The sequence below is a fragment of the Physella acuta genome, unplaced genomic scaffold (assembly GCF_028476545.2).
Source record: "Physella acuta isolate Inbredline_101_S28 unplaced genomic scaffold, ASM2847654v3 ptg001571l, whole genome shotgun sequence".
Lineage (NCBI taxonomy): Eukaryota > Metazoa > Mollusca > Gastropoda > Physidae > Physella > Physella acuta.
Window position 1 is genome coordinate 24228 of NW_026733085.1, and position 20972 is coordinate 45199.

General features: G+C 36.9%; 1 protein-coding gene across 2 annotated transcripts; it reads left to right on the top strand.

The window, feature by feature from the left end:
- The first annotated feature begins 1426 nt into the window (after positions 1-1426).
- On the top strand, positions 1427-19875 carry LOC131928932 (uncharacterized). Of its 2 annotated transcripts, none has more exons than XM_059285107.1 (7): positions 1427-1563; positions 7627-7716; positions 10232-10479; positions 12553-12790; positions 16255-16284; positions 17603-17644; positions 19681-19875. In XM_059285107.1, the coding sequence occupies exons 2-7, from the start codon at positions 7671-7673 to the stop codon at positions 19752-19754; spliced, it is 678 nt and encodes a 225-aa protein (XP_059141090.1). In that variant the 5' UTR covers positions 1427-1563; positions 7627-7670; the 3' UTR covers positions 19755-19875. The 2 variants fall into 2 exon arrangements, with proteins under 2 accessions (XP_059141090.1, XP_059141091.1); XM_059285108.1 differs by lacking the exon at positions 1427-1563 and adding an exon at positions 5233-5316.
- Positions 19876-20972: the final 1097 nt, after the last annotated feature.

Here is a 20972-nt window from a genome sequence, read left to right on the forward strand (position 1 = left end):
CATTCATTCATTCATTCATTCATTCATTCATTCATTCATTCATTCATTCATTCATTCATTCATTCATTCATTCATTCATTCATTCATTCATTCATTCATTCATTCATTCATTCATTCATTCATTCATTCATTCATTCATTCATTCATTCATTCATTCATTCATTCATTCATTCATTCATTCATTCATTCATTCATTCATTCATTCATTCATTCATTCATTCATTCATTCATTCATTCATTCATTCATTCATTCATTCATTCATTCATTCATTCATTCATTCATTCATTCATTCATTCATTCATTCATTCATTCATTCATTCATTCATTCATTCATTCATTCATTCATTCATTCATTCATTCATTCATTCATTCATTCATTCATTCATTCATTCATTCATTCATTCATTCATTCATTCATTGAATTACTAAAAGGTGGAAAATAATTCAAATGCAAAAAAGCAAACCATTTATAATAATAATCAATGAATGTTTTTTTAAAGAAAGAAAAAGAAACGTGTACTCCTCAGTCGCACATAAAATATTTAAGGAAGATCGTTTCTGTTTTATTCATTTTCAGTCCCTTTAAAAGCTTGTTATCAATATTATCATCAAGGTTTTACCAATTTATTTTTAGCGCAATTTCCATTCTGGAGAATTGCGTTTATTAACTCGTCATTTCTGGGAATGGATGGATGAATGTATGGATGAATGAATGTATGGATGAATGTGTGTCCGGGCTTTAAGTCGTATCTCCTCCTCAACGAAGCAATATCGATGACTAGTTTCAAAAGCAATTATGTTAAGCAAGTTACGAGAATGAGCATAGGCCATAAAAATTCCGGGTTTCTTTCATGTATTTCCCGGAAAAGCCAAAAAAGCTCGAAAAAATTCAGTTTTTGGCCCATATCTCGGCAACCAGACCACTTAGCGACTTGAAACATGTACCAATCGATTCCTGTCATAATTTAGAACAATATTGCCGAAGAAAGTTTTCAAAAATATCCTTTCGTTCGGTCACAAAAAATTTTTGAATTAATTAAATTTGGACCGAATTAGTAGGCATTTTTTCCAACCACACCACACGCGTCATCACGTTCAATAGCTGCGCCATCGCGTTCCATGGCTGCGCCATCACGTTCAGTAGGCGCGCAATGGTTTTTAGTCATGTAACTCTATTGTAAATAAAACATGTAAAATACTGAAAAAAATTAATAAAAAACGTTTTAATAACTAACCAATGGTTTTACTAACCCTGCTCTTGATTTACGCTACGACAGAGCTATTTTTAGATAACATAAGGAAATTGCGCTAAAATTGTCACTAGACTTTTTAATTACCTTGTTTTACAATTGCGCTTTGCGTTGGTGCGAAACAAAATAGGGTATGACAAAGTGCAGTTCCTTAAATACGCGTAAGTAGACTTATTCAGCATACGTGCAACTACAACCTTGACATCAATGTGTTCAGTCTTTGTGCAACGTGAAAGATCTATTAGTATTATGGCCTAGGTTATGTCATAAATACATATTTGTATCTACAACTTACTTTTGTTGATTTATTCGGTAAGTTAAAGTAATAAATGCTACAAACGTAATAGATCTTCAATATTCATAAATGTAAATCACTTTAATTTAACTAGATCTATCTAGTAGACAATAATCTACATCTAGTCTAGATCTAGAATCTAGAATACTCTAGAATCTAGATCTAGATAAAATAAACCGGGAGTGATCTCCTCTAAACTTTCTCGAGTATTCTGATATAACACTACGCGGGATGGCAACGCGGGATATAGACATAATTTTTCAATCCAGTTTTAATGGACACCAGCGAGTTGACGAGAATCCTTCCGTAATGTTGTTCACATGGAGTAAAAAGCACATTTTTATTTCCTGAGTTGCCATCCCTCGTAGTTTTATATTAGAATATTCGAGAAAGTTTAGGGGAGATCACTCCCCGTTTATTTAGATTTCGGACCGTAAAAATTATAAAAAATAAAAACTTAAGCCTAAAATTAATTCAGAAAATTAATATTTTTAGAATCAATGCTATGAAAGTTGCAGATCCAGAGAACTTGAAAATAAAGGCTACATTTCTATTTATTTTCATCAAGCCTAAGATATAACCCGATGTTTCACTTTCGTAAGACAAACATTGATTGGCTGTACAGGAACTCCATGATCGATTTCTGACAGCCCAACTTTATAGTTTTTAGCGCAATTTCCATTCTGGAGAATTGCGTTTATTAACCCGTCATTTCTGGATGTATGAATGTATGAATGAATGGATGGATGGATGGATGGATGTGTGTCCGCAGCTTTAAGTCGTAACTCCTCCTCAACGAAGCAATATCGATGACTAGTTCCAAAAGCAATTATGTTAAGCAAGTTACGGGGATGAACATAGGCTATAAAAATTCCGGGTTTCTTTCACGGATTTCCCGGAAAAGCCAAAAAAACTCGAAAAAATGCAGTTTTTGGCCCATATCTCGGCAACCAGACCACTTAGCGGCTTGAAACATGTACCAATCGATTCCTGCCATAATTTAAAACAATATTGCCGAAGAAAGTTTTCAAAAATATATTTTGGTTCGGTCACAAAAATTTTTTTGAATTAATTAAAATTTGGACCGAATTAGTAGGCGTTTATCCAACCACACCACACGCGTCATCACGTTCAATAGCTGCGCCATCACGTTAAATGGCTGCGTCATCACGTTCAGTAGCTAGGCGCGCAATGGGGTTTAGTCATGTAACTCTATTGTAAATAAAACATGTATTTTAACCAATGATTTTACTAACCCTGTTCTTGATTTAAGCTACGACAGAGCTATTTTTAGATAACATAAGGAAATTGCGCTAAAATTGTCACTAGACTTTTTAATTACCTTGTTTTTACTTTCTCGTAAACACGACAACTTGAGTACCATTACAGCTAGGTTGATGAAATTTCATATATAAGTATTTTATCAAAATCGTAGATCCGTAGCAGCTTTTGAGCGATTTCCGATAACCGGAAGTGGTACTTTTTCTACTTTGAATTTTTCAAAAGCCTATAACTTGAGTACTGTTTAGGATAGATAAATGAAATTTCACATGTGGATAAAAGATCTAATTCTCTACTTTCTGTCAAATTTTGAGTAATTTCCGTTGACCGGAAGTATAAATTTACGCTATTTTCTATTTCTAAAAAAAAACGCATGTAAATTTATAAAGTACTAATAATATTGCGCACTATTATGCACATTTTGTTTTGGCGTTCGCTTGGTGCGCAATTCTTTTTTCTATGAGATTCTATTCTATTTTTAAAAGTTTAAGTAATTAAATCATGTCTATATTCCAAGTTAGATAAGAATATTCGAGAAAAGTTTGTGGAGATCACTCCCGGTTTATTTGTTTACAAAATTTTGCAGATCAAGTTTTTAAAATAACAATGCAAATTTAAACCCCATGACCTAGTTTTTCTTTTTTAGCTACGATGTGTACAATAAAATTTATGGCGGCCTATCGAATAGCAGGATGCCATTGTTTATGTCGCCAAATTGTTTTTGCTTTTTTACTTTCTCGTATATACGAAGTATATAGAAAGTATTGTAATCGTGCAAAAAAAAATCGAGATTTTTACAAATCTCGACGTTTTACATCTCACTGATACGGAAAAACATAATTTTGCAATCTTGTCCGTATGTCTGTGTGTCTGTCTGTGTGTCAGTGTGTGTGTGTGTAAACACGATAACTAGAGTACCGTTACAGCTAGGTTGATGAAATTTCATATATAAGTATTTTTTTTCAAAATCGTAGATCCGTATCAACTTTTGAGCGATTTCCGATAACCGGAAGTGGTACTTATTCTACTTTGAATTTTTCAAAAGCCTATAACTTGAGTACTATTTCAGAGAGATAAATGAAATTTCACATGTAAGTAAAAGATCTAATTCTCTACCTTCTGTCAAATTTCGAGTAATTGTCGTTGACCGGAAGTACTAATTTACGCTATTTCCGATTTCTCAAAAACGCTTGTAAATTTATAAAGTACTAATAATATTGCGCACTATTATGCACTTTTTTATTTGGCGTTCACTTGGTGTGCATTTTTTTTGTCTACGAGATTTTATTCTATTTTTAAAACTAAGTATTTAAAATTGATTAAAAATCATGTCTATAGCCCGAGTTCCCATCCCCTTCTCATTTTATATAAGAGTATTCGAGAAAGTTTTGGAGAGATCACTCCCGGTTTATTACTTTCTCGTATATACGAAGTATAGAGAAAGTCCTGTAATCGTGCAAAAAAAAAATCGAGATTTTTACAAGTCTCGACGTTTTACACCTCACTGATACGGAAAAACATAATTTTGCAATCTTGTCCGTATGTCTGTGTGTGTGTGTCTGTCTGTCTGTCTGACTGTCTGTGTGTAAACACAATAACTTGAGTACCGTTACAGCTAGGTTGATGAAATTTCATATATAAGTATTTTATCAAAATCGTAGATCCGTATCAACTTGTGAGCGATTTCCGATAACCGGAAGTGGTACTTTTACTACTTTGAATTTTTCAAAAGCCTTTAGCTTGAGTACTATTTCAGGTAGATAAATGAAATTTCACATGTAAGTAAAAGATCTAATTCTCTACCTTCTGTCAAATTTTGAGTAATTTCCGTTGACCGAAAGTACTAATTTACGCTATTTCCGATTTCTCAAAAAACGCATGTAAATTTATAAAGTACTAATTATTATGCACATTTTATTTTGCGTTCACTTGGTGTTCAATTCTTTTTTCTATGAGATTCTATTCTATTTTAAAAACTTTAAGTATTTAAAATGGAGTTCCCATCCCCTGTTGTTTTATATAAGAATTTTCGATAAAGTTTAGAGGAGATCACTCCCGGTTTATTTGTGCTAATTTTCAAACCGTAAGAAAGCACGGATATGCAGCTCCTTTATGTGTGTGTATGTGTTTAATTATTTTTTTAAATTATTTTGAACATATTATTATTTCAAGCGATTGATATAAAAGTTTATTGTATTTCCTATGTCATATTCGGTGGTTCTATATTTTAATTATTGTTTTTCTGAAGAATGAAATTTTTTCGACAAGCAGGTATTGTCTTGGTGTGAAACAAAACCGGAAAAAAAAATTGTAGATAATTGATAATGCACTGCCTTGGGTGCGCGCTAGTGGCTCTAGCTCCATTTCCTTAGCTATTGCAGCTATTGCCCCATTGTTTAAAATCCTGTGACTTTATTGTTTTAAGACATGAATCATGCTATATCTACATCAATGTCAGTGTAAACTTACGATTTTTATTGCTTTATTCGGTAAGCTTAAGATCTAAAAATAATAAATGGATATAAATCTAGATCTATATCATTATAATTCGTGAGTTTAATGGAGACGGCCGATTTCGACTAAATGGTTTCGATCATTATTATTGACGTGGATAGAAAAGTGTTGTTTTTTTTATTTTACCATAAAAGCGGCCGTTAAAATTAAGTATTACTAGAATCTATTTTTTAAAGTAGCAAATCCAGTGAACCTAAAAATTATTTTTTTTTAGTTAGACCTTTTTTTAAGGATACATTTTTATTTATTTTCATCAAGCCTAAGTTGTGAACTGAACTTTCATTTTCGTGAGAAAAACAATAATTACATGTACAGGCAGTGGCGTAGCCAGGAATTGGTCATAGGAGGTGTTCCAATATGTTTCCATATGTATAAAAACCACATTTATTTCTTTAACACCACACATAATTTTAAAAATATTGTATACATCATTCGAAAAAACTTAAGACTTGTTGACTGCGTCAATTAAATCTAACAACGGTTCCTAACCTGGTTTCGATACACATACACATACACACACACACCCACAACCACACCCACACCCACACCCACACCCACATACACATACACATACACATACACATACACATACACATGCACATGCACATGCACATACACATACACATACACATACACATACACATACACATACACATACACATACACATACACATACACATACACATACACATACACATACACATACACATACACATACACATACACATACACATACACATACACATACACATACACATACACATACACATACACATACACATACACATACACATACACATACACATACACATACACATACACATACACATACACATACACATACACATACACATACACATACACATACACATACACATACACATACACATACACATACGCATACCCATACGCATACGCATACGCATACGCATACGCATACGCATACGCATACGCATACGCATACGCATACGCATACGCATTCGCATACACATACACATACGTAATCTAATCCTAACGGGTCTACGACCAATTCCGAAAGACATTTTTCAAGACATTTTTCCCAAATGCCGTTTTTCCGAAAGCCCTTTTCTGTACATTAGCTGCATGCGTCAAACGCCCGAATGGAGACAAACTTGTTATTAAAATGTTTTTATTTTATTTATTTTTAAATGATGCATTTTTTAAAAATATCAGTTTTGAACACCCAACCCGCCGCTTGCGATGTCTAAAAACTATTTGTAGTCCGCGGCATGAAACTAACAGTTCTTATTATCTTCCTTTTTAATTGTTGAACTAAATACTTTTTTAATTATAATAATTTTAATGACTAATCTAATGTCATCGGTGACTAATGTATATCGAAGTTTCCTACGAAACCACTGCATTAAAAGCGGGTCAAATTTGTGTTAAAAGATTTGCCATCATCCACAAACAAAAAGCAAACATGCATACATGAAAAATTAAGCAGACATTATGAACAAAACAAAAAACAAGTTAATTAAAAAGTCTAGTGACAATTTAAGCGCAATTTCCTTATGTTATCCATAAAAATTCTAAATCGTCATCACGTTCAATAGATGCGTCATCACGTTCCATGGCTGCGCCATCACGTTCAGTAGGCGCGCAATGGTTTTTAGTCATATAACTCTATTATTAGGCCTAGCGAAACAAAACCTTGTAATTGTAACTCCCTATCACTCTCATATAATTTATAAATAAATTAATAGGGTACAAAAATAACGTTTGAATTAATAAGTAAACAAGTAATTAAAAAAATAAACTTATAGCAATATCTAAAAGATAGCGAAAAATAGATATCTATATATTGCTATATAGTACTGTAGTGTATTATGTATAATGTAAGTTTAAAGAAAATTTTGTGACCGAACGAAAGGATATTTTTGAAAACTTTCTTCGGCAATATTGTTCTAAATTATGGCAGTAATCGATTGGTAAATGTTTCAAGTCGCTAAGTGGTCTGGTCGCCGAGATATAGGCCAAAAACTGCATTTGTTTCGAGGTTTTTTGGCTTTTCCAGGAAATCCAGGAAGGAATTCCGGAATTTTTTTGGCCCACTATCATCCTCGTAGCCTGCTTAACATAATTGCTTTGGGAACTAGTCCTCGATATTGCTTCGTTGAGAAGGAGATACGACTTAAAGCTGCGAACACACATCCATACATCTATTCATTCCCAGAAAAGATGAGTTAATAAACGCAATTCTCCAGAATGGAAATTGCGCTAAAAAAAACCTTAAAAAGAAATACTCGTTCTTGCTTTTGCAGATTGCCTTCTTTGCTGTTGAACTAGTTTATAACTTCCAGTAAGAATGCTGTTAAACGCCTTGAAATTCACTCTTTTTGTCGTTTTAACAGGTGAATTTTATATATATATATATATATTTTATTCGTAAACATGATACATTTTAATTGTTCTAAATCAACGTTTAAAAGTTAGTAAACTTAATAATTTAATACAGAATTACGTTAGCTGTACCATGTGGATGTAGATGTGGATGTGGATGTGGATGTGGATGTGGATGTGGATGTGGATGTGGATGTGGATGTGGATGTGGATGTGGATGCGGATGTGGATGTGGATGTGGATGTGGAAGTGGATGTGGAAGTGGATATGGATATGGATGTGGATGTGGATGTGGATGTGGATGTGAATGTAAATGTGCATGTGGACGTGGACGTGGCATAGAATTAGATGTAGATGTAGATGTAGATGTAGATGTAGATGTAGATGTAGATGTAGATGTAGATGTAGATGTAGATGTAGATGTAGATGTAGATGTAGATGTAGATGTAGATGTAGATGTAGATGTAGATGTAGATGTAGATGTAGATGTAGATGTAGATGTAGATGTAGATGTAGATGTAGATGTAGATGTAGATGTAGATGTAGATGTAGATGTAGATGTAGATGTAGATGTAGATGTAGATGTAGATGTAGATGTAGATGTAGATGTAGATGTAGATGTAGATGTAGATGTAGATGTAGATGTAGATGTAGATGTAGATGTAGATGTAGATGTAGATGTAGATGTAGATGTAGATGTAGATGTAGATGTAGATGTAGATGTAGATGTAGATGTAGATGTAGATGTAGATGTAGATGTAGATGTAGATGTAGATGTAGATGTAGATGTAGATGTAGATGTAGATGTAGATGTAGATGTAGATGTAGATGTAGATGTAGATGTAGATGTAGATGTAGATGTAGATGTAGATGTAGATGTAGATGTAGATGTAGATGTAGATGTAGATGTAAAGTAAGCTGTAGCTGTAGCTGTAGCTGTAGCTGTAGATGTAGATGTAGGTGTAGGTGTAGGTGTAGATGTAGGTGTAGATGTAGATGTAGATGTAGATGTAGATGTAGATGTAGATGTAGGTGTAGGTGTAGGTGTAGGTGTAGGTGTAGGTGTAGGTGTAGGTGTAGGTGTAGGTGTAGGTGTAGGTGTAGGTGTAGGTGTAGGTGTAGGTGTAGGTGTAGGTGTAGGTGTAGGTGTAGGTGTAGGTGTAGGTGTAGGTGTAGGTGTAGGTGTAGGTGTAGGTGTAGGTGTAGGTGTAGGTGTAGGTGTAGGTGTAGGTGTAGGTGTAGGTGTAGGTGTAGGTGTAGGTGTAGGTGTAGGTGTAGGTGTAGGTGTAGGTGTAGGTGTAGGTGTAGGTGTAGGTGTAGGTGTAGGTGTAGATGTAGATGTAGATGTAGATGTAGATGTAGATGTAGATGTAGATGTAGATGTAGATGTAGATGTAGATGTAGATGTAGATGTAGATGTAGATGTAGATGTAGATGTAGCTGTAGGTGTAGGTGTAGGTGTAGGTGTAGGTGTAGGTGTGGGTGTGGGTGTGGGTGTGGGTGTGGGTGTGGGTGTGGGTGTGGGTGTAGGTGTAGGTGTAGGTGTAGGTGTAGGTGTAGATGTAGATGTAGATGTAGATGTAGATGTAGATGTAGATGTAGCTGTAGCTGTAGCTGTAGCTGTAGGTGTAGGAGTAGGTGTAGGTGTAGGTGTAGGTGTAGGTGTAGGTGTAGGTGTAGGTGTAGGTGTAGGTGTAGGTGTAGGTGTAGGTGTAGGTGTAGGTGTAGGTGTAGGTGTAGGTGTAGGTGTAGGTGTAGGTGTAGGTGTAGGTGTAGATTTAGGTGTAGGTGTAGGTGTAGGTGTAGGTGTAGGTGTAGGTGTAGGTGTAGGTGTAGGTGTAGGTGTAGGTGTAGGTGTAGGTGTAGGTGTAGGTGTAGGTGTAGGTGTAGGTGTAGGTGTAGGTGTAGGTGTAGGTGTAGGTGTAGGTGTAGGTGTAGGAAGGTGTAGGTGTAGGTGTAGGTGTAGGTGTAGGTGTAGGTGTAGGTGTAGGTGTAGGTGTAGGTGTAGGTGTAGGTGTAGGTGTAGGTGTAGGTGTAGGTGTAGGTGTAGGTGTAGGTGTAGGTGTAGGTGTAGGTGTAGGTGTAGGTGTAGATGTAGATGTAGATGTAGATGTAGTTATGGACGTAGACATCGACGTAGGTGCGGACGTGGGAGTGGACGTGAAGTGTGGACGTGGGTGTAGACAAAGACGTAGACGTAGACGTGAACGTGGACGTGCATTTAGTCCTATATTAGATATTGTTGGGTTTGACTTTAAATCGTACAAGGGAGAAATGGTCCATAATTCGATCAAGTGTCCATTATGGTAAGTGTTCATTCAGGCAATTGTCCATTCGGGCGAGTGTCCATTAGGGTAAGTGTCCATTCGGGCAATTTTCGATTCGGGCAAGTGTCTTTCGAGAAAACGTCTGGCTCCCGTGTTGGAGAGAAAATTTCAATATTCCATCTCATTAATTAATTGTTAAATACCGAAAGATTTTCCCGCATTACAGTATGATATTAATCTATCGATTTTTTTCATTCAGAACTAGGCAATGAAGTAAGGAGCTCAGAATTCATTGAGAACCGAGTGGTCTCCCAACTCGATGGCTACCAACCCGCGTGTAGAGAGTGCATATGGTGGGTCCATCCCGACATCTTTATTTTCGGTTCTATATTTCACCCAAATGTCACTTACATGAGAGACAAAGCACATTTTTTCAACTTCGAGTATTGCCCAAGCCACAGAAGCATGCGTAACAAATGTGCTACCAGTATCTTCGCGTGGCTGTCGGTAAGTTGTTTTTTTATTAAGACGGTTTAAAGCAAACCACTTGGTCAGAGTTGTAACTAATTTTAATTTTACGCGTGTGTGTGTTCGTGTGTGTGTGTTCGAGTGTGTGTGTGTGTGTGTGTGTGTGTGTTCGTGTATGCATTTACCTGTTCATGTTTGTATGTGTGTTTGTGGGTGTATATGTGTGTGTCTCTGTCTGTGTGTGTATGTGTGTGTGTGTAAAAAGCTAACATAAAATATCCCATTGATAACAGTGTGCTGAGAACGCAACAGGTGTTTCAAAGATTAACACATCATAAACTATAAATTTACGTCGATTCACTGTAATTTCATTCGCCTAATTATAATAATAATTGAGGCCATGCTAAATATAGTATTGGAAAGCACGCGAGAAAAATAATTTAAAAGGCTGGAAAAATGTAAAAAGGATTCTCCTTACACACGTCACCTAGGGGAGGGGGAATCCTGACTTAAGTGACGATTTATAACGAGGAGGTTCAGAAAGTGTTAATTGAATCTGAGAAACCAAATTTCAGTCGTTATTTTGCGTTTTAAAAAGAATTTTGGTAAATTGTTGTTAAAATGTAACAAGATACTAATTGCTCCGGAAAAAAAACACGTATTTATTAATTGTGTATGTTGGTTAGAATACTTAAAGGAAAATATGTGCATGCATCAGGGACTCTTATGAATAAGTGATATCCATGTCAAGGCGGCCATATAATCATTGATGCTACCAAACTTTGGTATGGCGAAGACCATTAAAATCAATAATACATTAAATGGTATTTCCCCATACAAAATATAAAAAATTTAAAAAAAAATTCATAGTGTTTTCTGTTACAAAATCTAGCCTCTAACTCTATTAGAGTTAGTAAAATAAGGATCATAGATTATAGTGTGACGCCTTTTTAGGGTGTGTAGTCTGGCTATTCATGTGTTATTTTCCCACGTTTTCTTTAACTTGCTTTCGCGTCTGTTTGTTTGTTTGTTTGGTTCTCCAATCAAATCTTGCGATCGAAATTTCGGGCACTTCCCAGTTAGCTAGCGCTCTGAAATTTTCAGGGAAGCTTTGTTTTCGATGACAATAGAATATTCAATTGTTATTATTACTAAATTGATCCATGGAAACATTTTATTGATCATTTTAGACCACTATATATTTGTACAAAAAAACGTGGGGAAAAAAATAACCCAGTAATTGTAATTTGACGAAAACAAGGTTCGGTACTCTCCCTCTTTTGGCTTACTGAGTAGTGGTCACGCGGTGTTTGTGTACAAACCTATGCAAATCTGACTGATCAGGAAGTAGAATGTTGATGGTCGAATGGTTTGCACGCGAGGGCAAAATGGTGAAAGAAACGGCAACACAGAAGAAACGTCGATTGGAAAAGGCACGTGTTTTTTACGAGTTGTCTTCGTTTACCCAAAAAAAAGTGAATGCGAGAAGATAAAATCGAGTATTTTCTACTTTTTAGTTCAATCAGAAAACGTTGGTTTTTTTTTAACTTTTTTAATGATAATTATTTTGGGTTACTGATGTACAATTTAATATATGGGGGTCCACACTAAGCCGTCCCCTCCACGTCCAGTAAAGTTCGTTGATTATTGTTTAACACACTCCATTGCTTGTGTGGAGTTAATAGATGGATGGATTAATTGTGCTTTTAGGTCTACATATTTCTGGTGCAACACTAATGTTGGCGTGTTTATTAACTATGTATTTAAAGACTTGCATTGTGGCTGTTTAATGAAATCGGCTTTGTGTAGCTTCTACGTGAAACGGACAAGCAAAATCGTCATTCAAGAGCCCCTAAGCATCAGTCGTATGTCGTGTTGTAGTAAAATTTAGGTTGGCGAGGAAGGCTAGGAGAGACGTCGTGATAGGATATTCGATGGGAACGGTTGTAAAATGGGCTAGAGGCGGCGATTACTTTTTTTTTTGTGTGTAGAGACATTGTATCTCTTCTCAATTGGGCCTTCGTTCAGGTAGCTTTAAGTAAGTTACCAACGGTTTGAATATTTTAGAAACTAGTGTAATGCATGCGAGTGTTTTAATTCTTTACCCATCAGATTTGCGAAATCCGAGATGAACTCATACACCACGACTGCAAACTGCCAGTCAATTGGAAAGATAAAAATTGTCACTGCCAACATTCGTTCCCCCGGCGTTTCTTTGCCCATGTTCCCATGGAACTTCTAAAGGGAGAGTTTGGCCAGGAGCTAGTGGTAAGGCTACGATACGGCCCGGCAATACCCAGAGAATCAACTTGGGATATGAAGAATACTATCAAGATACAAGACATTATAGGTATAAACACTCGTCTTCTTAGTTTGTAGCTACTACATTTTATCGTGTCCAAAACATAACTCTGGTGCAGAGGTGTAGCGAGAGGGGGGTGCGGACCGCACCGGGTGACACCATTTATAGGGGGGGTGACACCAAGGCAAAAAAAAAAAAGAAAAATATATAGAGAAAAACTTGAAAGGGGGGGGGTGCAAATCAAAAGTTCGAGGGGGGGGGGTGCAAATCGAAAGTATGGGGGGGTTCAAATCGAAAATTTGAAAGTTTGTCCCCGGGATGGGTCGCTATGCCTCTGGAGGGGTGACACCATTAAGTGCCACACCGGGTGACACCCGACCTCACTACGCCACTGCTCTGCTTGCTTACAATACTCAGAACGATATAGCATTATATAGCTTATACTAAAAATGGTTTTAAAGTTTAACACTGTAGGTTGTTGTATTACCTACAAAGCTTACACCTTAACTAAAAATGTTTACCATATAGGCCCTACTGTTTTATCCTGGTTCGCGCCACAAAACATTTTATAAATTATGTAAGATTTTGTACGGACTAATCTAAAGTTCCGTGCACTTATCAAATAACACGAGAGACATTGCATAAATCTTTACCTTGGGTTATTTTATATCACGTATGTTCTTGGTATAGAAAAAGCTTATATCGAACTGCCTTTGCCTTTTCTATGTTGTTAGCCTTTAGACAATGTGTTGTGTGAGGGATGAGGATGGGGGCCGTTCTAAAAATGCTGAGGGTTGGTGTAGATACAAAATGTTATACTTTAGACAATGATTGTGTTGTGTGAGGGATGGGGATGATACAAAATATTATACTGTAGGATCAAGATTCGGCTGGAAAAATGTTCTATGTTATAACATATCCAGGTTACATAAGATTGGCGAGGGGGTTCTTAAATATCGTTGCGGTCTTAATATACACAGAGTTTCTCCCAGGCATCTCTACGGGAAGGGGGGGGGCACTGCCCCACCCCCACCCCCCCCCCCCCCTCCCGAAACGAAATGGAATTTATATAGGAAATATATACTTTTGACAATGTCCGTGTTCCAGGGGCGGAACTACCATACCGCCAGACCCCGCAATGCGGGGGGGGGGGGGGGGGGCAGGACGTTTAGGGGCCCAGTTCCGACCAAAAAGCAATGATTTTTTTTTTAAATTATGTTTTTCATGCATCTTGAAAGTGGTTTTGTAAAAAAAAAACAGGTCTACTATAGCAGAGATTGTTGCGTAGAAAAATATTTTAAAATCTACAAGAGCTATAGTTTGAAAGGTAGGTAAACATTCACACTACTTGCATGACTTACTGCCCTTCTTTAAAATAGGGATGCCCACGAAGCTCATTTTAATAGTTTTGTACTATGTAAATTAAAAAGCAATTGATTCTCTGAATTGTTACTTAAATAAGTCGTACTATACAATAGCATAGCTATAAAAATCAATGTTTTCAAAATTGATATTATAAAAGCCAAAAATGAAAAAAATAAACATAACGCGAGAAACCATTCACGAATCAACTTAACGCCTTTATATATTTTTGACCAGTATATTTCGGATACTAATAACTCAATAATAGTTTGGACTAAATTTTTTCTGGTTTGTTCTCTCAGAATGGTTATATATTGCAAAGAAGTAGACTAAATAACTCATATAGGATATAGATTTTATATATATATATATATATATATATATATATATATATATGGGGCCCCTAGTTTTTTCTTTGCGGGGGAGCCTTTGATTTCTAGTTCCGCCACTGCCGTGTTCCCCCCCCCCCCCCCGGAAATTGTTGTACGCCCTCCCCCCCCCCCCCCCCCCCCCCCGGAAATTTCAAGTGCATCCCCGGAGAAAAAAGTCTGGAAGAAAGACTGAATATACAGGGTCTAGAATGTGATGTCGGAGTAAGGATGGTTGTAGGAAGACGATGAATATATTTGATATACACCTGCTCGCTGCATTGAGAATGGACGGTTTATCATTTTTGTTCTAATGTGTTATAGCAGTTAGGGATGGGTGTGGCAATCCTCGTGCTAACCAGGTACCTGTCGATTGATGCGGAAATCCCGAGCAGTTAGATCTGGGTGCAGCCAGATTGCAGTTAGTGTAGAGGTGACAGTGGGGAGGGGGGCGGTCAGTTAGTGTAGAGGTGACAGTGGGGAGGGGGCGGTCAGTTAGTGTGGAGGTGACAGTGGGGAGGGGGGCGGTCAGTTAGTGTAGAGGTGACAGTGGGGAGGGGGGCGGTCAGTTAGTGTAGAGGTGACAGTGGGGAGGGGGGCGGTCAGTTAGTGTGGAGGTGACAGTGGGGAGGGGGGCGGTCAGTTAGTGTAGAGGTGACAGTGGGGAGGGGGGCGGTCAGTTAGTGTGGAGGTGACAGTGGGGAGGGGGGCGGTCAGTTAGTGTGGAGGTGACAGTGGGGAGGGGGGCGGTCAGTTAGTGTGGAGGTGACAGTGGGGAGGGGGGCGGTCAGTTAGTGTGGAGGTGACAGTGGGGAGGGGGGCGGTCAGTTAGTGTGGAGGTGACAGTGGGGAGGGATGGCTGTTGGTACTTGTCCAGGCTTCTATGTTTTAATATGCCCAGAGAGTGTCAGGTGGAAAAGTGGCCTCCAAAACACAGAACTACTTGGGCTCATTGGAAAGTTTACATACATAGCTGTGTTTAGTTAGTTTTCAACATTAAGTTAAACAACTGTGGCCACACATGCGCTTTGTGTTTTGTCTGTGTGGTGAAAATTCTCAAGCTGGCTGGGAGTAAATTGAAATATGAAAATACTTGTCATTATCGGTTCCAGCCATTAAAAGTTAACTGAAACATGTATGTGTTTACGTTTTAAAAATAATGGACTGAAAGCAACCAGTGTTTCTTACAGACTTTTTTTCTCAGGGAGGGGGGGGGTGAGGCACTTGATATTTTCGGACACTGGTAAAAGTATATGTTTTCTATATAAATTCCATTTCGTTCGGGGAGGGGGGGGGACCAAACCCACTCCCCCCCCCCCCCCTTCCCAGTCCACAAGCGTCCACTAAAGTCGAATTAAAAGTTTAATTCTCGACGCAGTCACGTCCCTTTAATAGGTAAATTTGAGCGGCGAGGTCATTTTTCAACAGTTATACATTTCTGGAAAAACTGGTGTTTTTCCAGGAGCCTACGGTATCAGAGCTATCTCCTTACCAAATATCAAGTGTGTGTCGTATCTGCAAGGACTTAAAAAAAAGTATAGTTTATATAAGATCACGTTCAGTTTACTAGGACAGTCTTCGATTATTGAGATGGCTCTAATTTTTCCGTTAGAATGCGAGTGAACAGAAAGCTTTGTCAATGGCAATTATTCTGATACTTTTGTCCATATATCCTATCTAACAGGTGTTAGAAACAAAAATATACAAACAACCAACACTTTGCTATTATAGATAAAAATAATTAAGTAGATATTATTAAACCTTTTAATAATATTGTTTCAGCAAAAGGCCATATTTTTATGGGTCAAGCAGGTAAGTAAAATTTTGTAAATCAATTCACCGACGGTTGAAATATCACTTTAAGTGGCGAAGCCAGGATTTTATCATCGGGGGAGGGGGGGTCCCACACTTATACACACACACACACACACACCACACACTACACACTACACACACACCACATACACACCACATACACACCATACACACACCACACCACACAAACACCACATACACCACACACACAACACACACACACACCCCACACAAACACCACAGGCAAACACAACACAACACACACAACACACACACCACACACACGCACCACACACACCACACGCACACCACACGCACAAACACACCCCACACACGCACACCACACGCACTTAACACACACACCAAACACACACACCACACACACACCACACATACGGACCACACACACGCACACGCACATACACCACACACACGCACACACCACACACACACACACGCACCACACACACACAACACACACACACACCACACACACACCACACACACGCACCACACCACTCACACACCACACGCACACACCACACAACACACACACACGCACCACACACATACCACACACACACACCACACACACACCACACACACATACCACACGCCAACACACCACACACACCACACGCACACACCTCACACACAACACACACACCACACACACACATACTCCACACACACACTACACACACACCACACGAACACACCACACTACACATACACCACACACAGCTGTCCCACAGCTTACTCGTACATACAACCTCTAGAGTTAAAAAATAACAGCACTCCCATACTATAACATGGATCAAATTTCCGCTAGCTGTCATGACCTGAATACCTGAATCTTTGTCAGTGTTGTTATCCACCACTACTATTCAAAGAGATAAACTTTGGGTGTAATTTACGATTTGCTGCAAATCAGAAGAAATAGTATATTCGATTGTAAAAGTGTATGTGTGTAATCCATACACTGGCGATGGACCATGGGAGGGGTTATAACCACCACCCCCACCCCCCAAAAAAAAACAACACCCATTGCCTATGCCGTATATCACTTTAACTATGGAACCTTTTGAATGTTATTTAGTTCCTCCAATTACCTATCCAAACAAAAAAAAAGAATTATATAAATTATGTAAATAGAATATATTAAATTATTTAGTTTAATTTATACTACTATTTTATATACTCATGCATATATATATATATATATATATATATATATATATATATATATATATATATATATATATATATATATATATATATATATATATATGAATTTTCATCAACTTATGTCCAGTTCAAGGATATTCAACGAGCTATGCTGCTACTGGCTTTGCAGGTATTAATAAATGTGTTTTTCAAAAAACCGTGATGGTTATACAATATTATATATATATATATATATATATATATATATATATATATATATATATATATATATATATATATATATATATATATATATATATAGAAATTTATATATTTATATATATATATATATATATATATATATATATATATATATATATATATATATATATATATATATATATATATAAAGCAATGTATGTGTGTCTGTGTGTGTGTGTGTGTGTGTGTGTGTGTGTGTGTCCTTTATGCATTACTACACCTCTCATTACATCGCCGTGAAACTTTGGGAAGTTGTTGAGAATATTCTTGGGGAGGTTTCTCCGAAAAAAAAATTTCGAATTCGCAGGGGTGGCGCCCCGGTAGGGCGCGATTTGTTTTTCTCTATATACCGTATATAAAAATAAAAGTCGATTTTGGTTTGGCATCGTTCATTCGATAGCCATGAGACTTTGGGGAGTTCATTATACCACTCTAGGAAAGGGTTCTGTAATATTTAATTTTTAATTTCGCAAGGGCGGCGCCACGGGAGTGTCCGATTTTTCTCTATTTACGGTATATACAAATAATAAAAGTGAATTGCAGTGACACCGTTTATCCGATAGGCTTGAAACTTTTGGGAGTTCATTATACTACTCTAGGGAAGGGTTCTTAAAAAAAAATCATTTTTAATTTTGCAAGGGCGGTGCCACGGGAGGGTCCGAATTTTCTCTATTTACGGTATATAAAAATAAGTCGATTTTGGTGTGACACCGTTATCCGATAGCTATGAGACTTTGGGGGAGTTGATTAGAACAATTCAGGGAAGGGTTCTGTAAAAAAATCCTTTTTTTAATTTCGCAAGGGCGGCGCCACGGGAGGCTGCAATTTTTCTCTATATACGGTTTATAAAATTTCGGTTTCACACCGTTAATCCGTGTACCATGAAACTTTGGGAAGATGATTAGATCACTCAATGGTAGGGTTCTGCAAAAAATATTGTTTAATATTGCAAGGGGGGCGCCCCCAGGGGGGAGCAATTTTTTCTCTATACACGGTATATAAAATATAAAACTCGGATGCGGTTCATCCGAGTGCCATGAAACTTTAGGGAGTAGATGAGAATACTCCCGAGAATATTTCTGCGAAGAAGAAAACTAAAATTTCTTATGGGCGGCGCCATATAGGGTACAACTTTCCTCAATACACGGTTTGGCGCCCAGAGTTTTAGAGCGACTGTGTTGGCACTTGGCATCCGTTAATCGAGCGTCCTGCATAGCGAGTAAGAGGTACTACTATATTCAGCGGTAAAACTACAACAAGCTTCTAAAAATAACTTTGTAACGCGATGAAATCCTTCTGTACAGTTTCGTCACCTTGCGAAAGATGAAAAAATAACTTTTTGAATATGAGGAGCCTACTGTAGAGTTTTGTCACTTTGCGAATGATGCAATAAGCATCTATTATTAGACAATCCAGTCAGAAATTAAGATCGAGCATCTAATAGCGCAGGCATTGTTTACATTTAAATAACTAATTTTTAGAAAAGAAGGTCAAGCGTTTAAGAACACATAATTATAATTGATAACGCGTTGGTGAAATCCTAATATATTTCGTCAAACTTTCTTCTTTCCCCGCGGCAACGCGCGGGGGTCGGGTACGCTAGTATATATATATATATATATATATATATATATATATATATATATATATATATATATATATATAAATATATATATATATATATATATATATATATATATATATATATATATATATATATATATATATATATACTTTAATATATCCGTCCGTCGGATTTGTAAATAAATTTTAATGAAAGTTATGACATAGTAGACAATTACTTCATCTATTGCACTTATAGAATATGTTAATATCAAAGCTTTTTTTAGTACACTGATAATTACAATGTAATAAATTTACAATTGATATCCGTCATTGTGTCCTTGTGGAAAACAGCAATAACTTTTCCAACATTTCACATGAATTTCTTTGGCTCTATGACAGATTCTGTTCTGGTGTTGGTTACAACAGTTATGGCCCTTGTTCTACCTACATGTTACCGTGTGGTTGGAGAGTAAAGCAGCGGTCGTCTGCCGTGGAACATACCTGGGATGGGCCGTATAATATTTTAAAAGTCTGATCGTGGATTTCGGGAGAATGGAGGCTCGTGTGCGTATGTGTTTTTGTGCATGTGTGTGTCTGCGTAAGTATATATATATATATATATATATATATATATATATATATATATATATATATATATATATATATATATATATATATATACAGGGTCGTAGCGAGGGTGGGGGCGGGGGGTGACACCAAGGCAAAAAATAGCAAAATATATAGAGAAAAACTTGAGGGGGGATGCAAATCAAAAGTTTGAGGGGGGGGGTGCAAATCAAAAGTTTGAGGGGGGGGGGTGCAAATCGAAAATTTTAAAGTTTGTCCCCGGGAAGGTTCACTACGCCTCTGGGGGGGGGTGACACCATTAAGTGCCGCACCGGGTGACACCCGACCTCGCTACGCCACTGTGTCGACCCATTTCGATTAACAGGGCAATCGGTAAAGATACTACTAATATTCAAAAATTAAACATTTAACATTGATTTCATGTTTATCATTTGTTTTATAGGAAGCCCTAAATTATTTAATAGACATTTAATTAAGTTCAAACAGGTGTGTTTGCAACGCAAAATGCTAATCTGTTGTCTTTTTTTTTAATAAATCACATGTGAAAACTCTTTCTAGTTTGTTATTTATTATGTGTCAATTTAGAGATAGAGGAGTGAGGGGGGGGGTGACTCCGAATAGATTATTTATACCTTTATGTGTATAACAATAGTATGCATTTCCTTTGAGCTACGTATTGTTCAAATACTTGAGGCTGGGGTATTTATAGAATATTGATTATTCCAAAAATTGAAAGATACGTGCCTACGAATCTATATCCAATAATAATAAACCGGGAGTGATCTCCCTTAAAATTTTTCGGATATTCTTATATGACACAACAGGGGATGGGAACTTTAAATATTTAAAGTTTTTGAAATAGAATAAAATCTCGTAGAAAAAAGAATTGCACACCAGGTGAACGCCAAAAGAAATGTGCATAATAGTGCGCAATATTATTAGTACTTTATAAATTTACATGCGTTTTTTTAAGAAATTGGAAATACCGTAAATTAGTACTTCCGGTCAACGGAAATTACTCAAAATTTGACAGAAGGTAGAGAATTAGATCTTTAACTTACATATGAAATTTCATTTATCTATCTGAAATAGTACTCAAGTTA